At 44.5% G+C, this 6,109-nt stretch overlaps 1 protein-coding gene across 2 annotated transcripts in view; it reads left to right on the forward strand.

The window, feature by feature from the left end:
* Glrx2 (glutaredoxin 2) overlaps positions 1 to 6,109 on the forward strand; it is an 8,380-nt gene continuing 2,271 nt past the window's right edge. The window contains exons 1-2 of one of the 2 annotated variants that reach the window (XM_028769970.1): positions 1 to 159; positions 3,504 to 3,567. In XM_028769970.1, coding sequence (XP_028625803.1) covers positions 62 to 159; positions 3,504 to 3,567 — 162 coding nt within the window. In that variant the 5' untranslated portion in view covers positions 1 to 61. Of the gene's footprint in view, positions 160 to 847; positions 888 to 3,503; positions 3,568 to 6,109 lie in introns of those variants that run through there. The other variant, XM_028769971.1, reaches the window with a different exon arrangement.

The raw sequence follows: 6,109 nt of genomic DNA on the forward strand, positions 1-6,109 counted from the left end.
CTCCCGGCGTCGTGGTCTCGCTCGCCCGCTGCTCTCCCCGAGGCTGCCGGGACCCTTGGCCATGTCCTGGCGCCGCGCGGCTTCGGCGGGGAGGTGGCTGGTGGCGAGCGGGAGGATCTTGGCAGGGCGGCGCGGCGCGGCTGGAGCTGCGGGCTCGGGGTACGCGGCGCGGCGGGGCGGGCGGGCCTGCGGGGCGCGAGGGTCCCTGCGATAGTGTTAGTGTGGACCTTCCCCAGTGATCCCGGCCAGCTTGGGGACAAACAACAGACACCCTAGGCTGAGCTTCACATACACTGCGTGTGGTTTTTAACGCAGGGTAGACCTGGACGACCCTGAAAAAAAAGACGTCCCTGCTTGTGGGAACTTTGTGGTTCTTATGTTGATGCTAAATCTGGGCTATCCTGTCGCACAGGAAGTGAACTTGACTAATGCTTTTAAATGTCCAAGGCTTTGCAGCTAGTACCTCTGGCATCCTGTAGATGTGGTTTCTGGCTTGATGGGAGCGTTGCTTTCCTTGGCTTCCCTCCTTGGCATAACCCTGGGCTGGCACACCAGCAGTGGCCTACCAGGCCTGGCCTAGGCAGCTGTCAAGACATCTGTCTCAGCATCCTACGCTCGCCTGTCTTCCAGGGAGACTTATCTTCTGAAAGCACTGATGACGTGATGTTAACTATTTGACAGATTATTAGAACTGTTTCCTGTTGGATATATCTGGTGTATAATCCTGCTTTGCCCACCTACCACCTCTTAGTAGGTGTCCATAAATGGAGCGGGACTAGTTGGTGCTTTACCAATGATGAGGTATTTTATTGGGCATTTATGCTGTGCCTGCCCCTTTCCTTAACAGGAAAACTAAACTAGAAATTGAAGGGACTGCCTCAAGAAAGGTAAGGGTGCCTTTTTGGAGCTTTTTCTTTGGCAAAGAATATGCCTTTTAATTTCTTAGAAAAGCTCATCTGTTGTAAATGCTACATAGGTTTGAGGAGGAGGTAAATGCTAGATTAGAGATTTTGTTTTTAGACTTGAAAGCCCAAGTAGATTGGATTGATACCATCCAGCATTCTTCCAGGGCAAGGCCATCTGGCTCTTTCCAACTGCTTTGAATTTCACAAGTTCAGCCAGCTTTTTTTTTTTTTTCCCCTCAAAGCCGCCTCCCACAAAGTAGGGCACAGTCTTCCAAGCCTCTCACTCCCTCCTACCCTCTTTCTACCTGGAAATAAGCACACAGTGCTTTTTTTTTTTTAGTGGTTTCCTTGTTCATCTGTTGGGGAGCTAGGAATGCTAATGACAAGTGCACATTTAGTTGCAGTGATTCCTGTCTCTAACTTATCTTTGTTGTTATGGAAAGTGATGCTTGTTACAGCTTATTTGAAGTGTTCCAGAGTGACCGGGTAGAGCAGGCGTTCATCATCCAGGGCTAACATGAACTGGAAAAGGCCATTTAATGTGGATTCATTCAGAAACAGGACTGAAACTCCACACTATGACTTAAGACATGTTTTGACTGGGGCCTGTAAATTTTAAGCTTAAAATAGCTTACTTTTGTATTTAATATAAGTAGCCAGGTGTAGTGGCACACACCTTTAATCACAGCACTCTGGACCAAGAGTGGGTGATCTCTGTGAGTTCTGGGCCAGCCTGATCTACAGAGTTCCAAGTCAGCCAAGGCTACACAGAGAAACCCTGTCTCTAGACAAACAAACAAACAAACAAACACCATAAAGTTACTATAAATACACCCATAAGGAAGAATTGCTTTTGTGGAAGGACACCTTTTTTTTCTTTAATCGGAAGTATATCTCTAAGCTAGACATGGTGGCATATACCTTTATTTGTTGGTTTTTTGTTTGTTTGTTTTTGTTTTTTTCGAGACAGGGTTTCTCTGTGTGGCCCTGGCTGTCCTGGAACTCACTCTGTAGACCAGGCTGGCCTCGAACTCAGAAATCCTCCTGCCTCTGCCTCCCAAGTGCTGGGATTAAAGGCGTGCACCACCACTGTCCGGCTGGCATATATACCTTTAATCCCAGCATTGGAAGACAGGCAGGAAGACTTCTGAGTCTCATTATCAGCCTGGTCTACATAGGTCCTGTCTCCAAAAACAAAAAAACAAAAAACAAAAACAAAACAACAACAACAAACCCCCCAACCAACTCAAATTAACAATAAAAAAAATTTTAAAAACCATTCGAACTTTAAATTCTTTATCTTACCTCTATTTCTTAGATATTTGAGCAATGGTCCTTTGTAGCATCAATCTTTTTGATATTTTTGAGATAGTAGTTCGCACCATGTCTAATTTGCTCCAAGAATGTCATCAGGCATTGCTAGGTGATCAAGAAAAATGAATGAGGGGAAAATATTCTAAAATTATTGGAAAGACTCGATGATGATTAGCAGGCCAGTTTTTTTTGGGTAGATATCCCTGTTCAGTGAGTACTTTTTAAATTTCGTTATTTTTGCGACAGTCTCTTAATTATAGAGCTGGGTGTCCTGAACTCATGTGAAAGCCAGACAGGCTTCAACTCACAGAGTTCTACCTGCCTCTGCCTTCCAAATGCTGGGACTAAAGGCATGCCTAGCCACACCTGGCTAACTATGCCTTTCTCTAAGCTCTCAGGTTTTACAGAACCGATGAGTTAATGAGGGTCCTGTAATTCGGAGTCATGTCAAGTAATATTGATGTTTACTGTGTAAGGTACAGTTTTGCTTTCTGTATATGTCAGCTTATTCTTCACAAACCCCTTTGAGTGGGAGTGGTTATTTTTCCTACTTGGTGGATTGAGAGATTGGGGACTATAGATAGGGTTGTTGAAAACTTTTATTCCCTTAAAGTCTTTGTAGGCGCCGGGCGGTGGTGGCGCACGCCTTTAATCCCGGCACTTGGGAGGCAGAGGCAGGCGGATTTCTGAGTTCCAGGACAGCCAGGGCTACACAGAGAAACCCTGTCTTGAAAAACCAAAAAAAAAAAAAAAAAAAAGTCTTTGTAGGCATTTTTGCTTCACAGTGTCCAGGAAGAAGAGGGCTTCTAGAGATAGATTTACAGGTACTTGTTTCTGAGCTGGCTTGATCTGGTTTCTGGGAGCTGAACCTGGGTCTTCAGCAAGAGCAGCAAGAGATGGCAATCGCCGGGTCATCTCTCCAGCTCTCCACACCTCAATTCTGTATGTTTTCAGAAGAAATGCAAAACACATTTTATTGCCAGCGGTCAGGCCGTTATGAGGGCAGAATATTTGATATTTGGTGATTATGAATTTACTTAAGAATAAGATTGTACTGAATGTTCGACCCAGAGATTGATTTTATCAGGTAAAATGTATTGAAAGGCTGCTTAAAGAAGCACATGGGCCCTGTTGGTGTTAGCAGACAAGTACTTTGTGAACTGGTGTCTTGTGCTGATAAAGCTTTTTCCTGCCTTGTGTGTTTGGACATGCTTGTATTTAAGGCTGTCTTCTCTGCTAGCCAGTTACCTCATTAACTGTGCTGATCTTTGTCATTTATTTTAGAATGGGAAACAGCACATCCTCGTTTTGGGGGACGTCAGCAACTACTCCTGTGAACCAGATCCAAGTGAGTGTTGGGGAAAATGGAGGAAGAAATATCTCACACATTTAATACACTTATTCTGTGTCCAGACTTGACATAGTTGGGAAAATATATTACTGAATTGATATCTATATCAAAGTTATCCTTGTGATAAGTCCTGTATCATTTTGTTAGTTAAACTTTCTAAAATTTCTTCTTTCTTCTTTCTTTTTGAGTGTGAGTGTGGTTTATGTGTGTGCTATACACACGGCTGCATGCTTGTGTGGAGGCCAGAGGAGGGATGTCCGGTGTCCTGTTCTATCCATATCTGCTTTATTCCTTTGAGATAGTGCTCTAGCAGTTCTGTCTCCGCCTTCCCTATCATCCCAGCTCCCAGAGCTGGGGTTATAGGTAGGGTCTCTTTGAGTTGCCTGGGCTAACTGTTAACTGCCTTAAGGCAGGTTGCTCTTTAACTTGCCGTGTTGCCTCAGCTCCCTATGTAGCTGGGATTACAGGCCTGTCCTGTAGCTAGGATTACAGGCCTATTAGGCCTGGCTGAAATTTATTCTTAATGAAATTCATCTATGGGGTTGAATTGTTTATTTTCCATCAAGCCCACTCTGAGTCTACTGTTGGCCTCAGAGTGAGGCTTTTCAGAGCTAGGGTTATTGTGTGGTTTTGGCACGAGCAGCTGTTTAACGGCTTTCTGCCCTAACAGAACCTACTGCGCAGTAATTACTTCGTAAATTATTCTCTTAGGGGTACTATACAGGGCTCTATATTGTGTTTTCTTATTCCTTTCACTGCCCATCTTAATTACTTCAGCCTCAGAAATTTTGTGTTAAGCTGGACCTGGCCTCATTTGCCTGTCATCCTAGTAGTTGGGAAATGGAAGCAAGAGAGTAAATTCAAGGCTTCTTCTGACCACACTTCTGAGATCCGTCTTTCCAAACAAAAAATGAAAACAAAGCCAATACCCTCAGAATTTCTTTTACACCTGTATTTTTCTTTTCCTCCAGTTCACGAAGCATAGCTTTGTCTTCCTCACTCTCTTCTGTATATGTTTTGTTTCTGCTATGGACTGAGGGTGCAGCTCAGCGGTAGGCCATAAGCCTAACATAATCGTGGCCCTGGGCTTTGCTTTCCAGTAACACACATAGGGAATCTGAGTTTGTTTTAGCTACCTCACTGTCTTCTGCGTACAGCAGCAATTCGAGAAGCTTCTTGTACGGGGCATTCTCTAGTTCAACATACGAAACAGCACCATGAAACATTTAGTGAAGACGAGCTTGAGAGAGAGCGAAGAGTGTTTTGAACCCTGGCACTATCATCTGGAGGTCCACTCCCTTTGGACTCTTCTGGTCATTGGTGCTTCTGTGCCGTGGAAGCGTTCAGAGCACTCATCCTTCGAGTCTAAATGATAGGCCCCGAGTGTCTCTGACCTAAATAGCATGGGAGAAGACTACTGGCTTCAGGTGTAGTGTGGCATTGGCGGAAAGTACAATGAATGTCTCAGCAGCAGTTCTGTTGCCTGTAAAACGAATTCAGTAATGTAGTATATTATCTTGTATGGCTGGCCTTGCTGTGATAGACTTTTAAAAATCCTGAGAAAGCAGGAAAAAGAGCATACAACAGATCACTTACATATATCTAGGATATGACACAGGACACTTCTGACCCCTCAGGCTGAGTCTACATTCTGAAGCTCTCTGGATATCTTACCTAGTGTTTTTGTCTTCATCTTGAAGTCACTGTTTATGCTGTGTCATGTAAGAACCACCTAGGCAGGTGCTCAGATGCCAGCCTTGTCCATCGAAAACCGATATGGATGCTAGTCCTGTTTGCTCAAATCATTTAAAAAACTTGGACATCCATGTACTTAGAAATAAGAACCTGCCAAGCAGTGGTGGCCCACGCCTTTAATCCCAGCACTCAGGAGACAGATGCAGGTGGATCTCTATGAGTTTGGCACCATCCTGGTCCACTGAGTGAGGTCTAAGACAGCCAGAGCTATACATTGAAACCCTGTCTAAAAAAACCAAACCAAGACAAAACAAACACAACAAAATTACAAGAAAGCATCACAGGCTGTACAGACATACAGCAAAGCCGGGGCTGTGGTAAAGACCCGAGAACAGTACAACCCAGGTAGCTCTCACGGGGTCATTTTGGAAACTTGCTTATGACTTGGGCTTCAAACGATTGAGCAAGCTTTTCTGGAAGTGGCTTTTGCAGGATCATCTGGAAAGCATAGCTTTCCACGATAGCTTTACCACGATAGCTTTTAGAGAGTAAGCTATTGTCCACACTTGGTGAAAGCTGAGCATTTTAAGGAGAAATGGCACCTTATTTCTTTGCAACTGGAAGTTATCAGTAGCAGGGAATAAATGCCTCCTAATCACTTCTTAAAACATTTGAGAAGTACAATAGATATTGGCTGGACTATAGGGCTGGGTTCACCTGAACTCACAGCTAGCACAAGGACAGGAGGTAAGTTACTGTGATGGTTTGTATATGCACGGCCCAGGGAGTATTAGAAGGTGTGGCCCTGTTGGAGTAGGTGTGGCCCTGTTGGAGTAGGTGTGGC

This window comes from Grammomys surdaster, unplaced genomic scaffold, assembly GCF_004785775.1.
Source record: "Grammomys surdaster isolate TR1022 unplaced genomic scaffold, NIH_TR_1.0 196, whole genome shotgun sequence".
NCBI classification, from domain to species: domain Eukaryota; kingdom Metazoa; phylum Chordata; class Mammalia; order Rodentia; family Muridae; genus Grammomys; species Grammomys surdaster.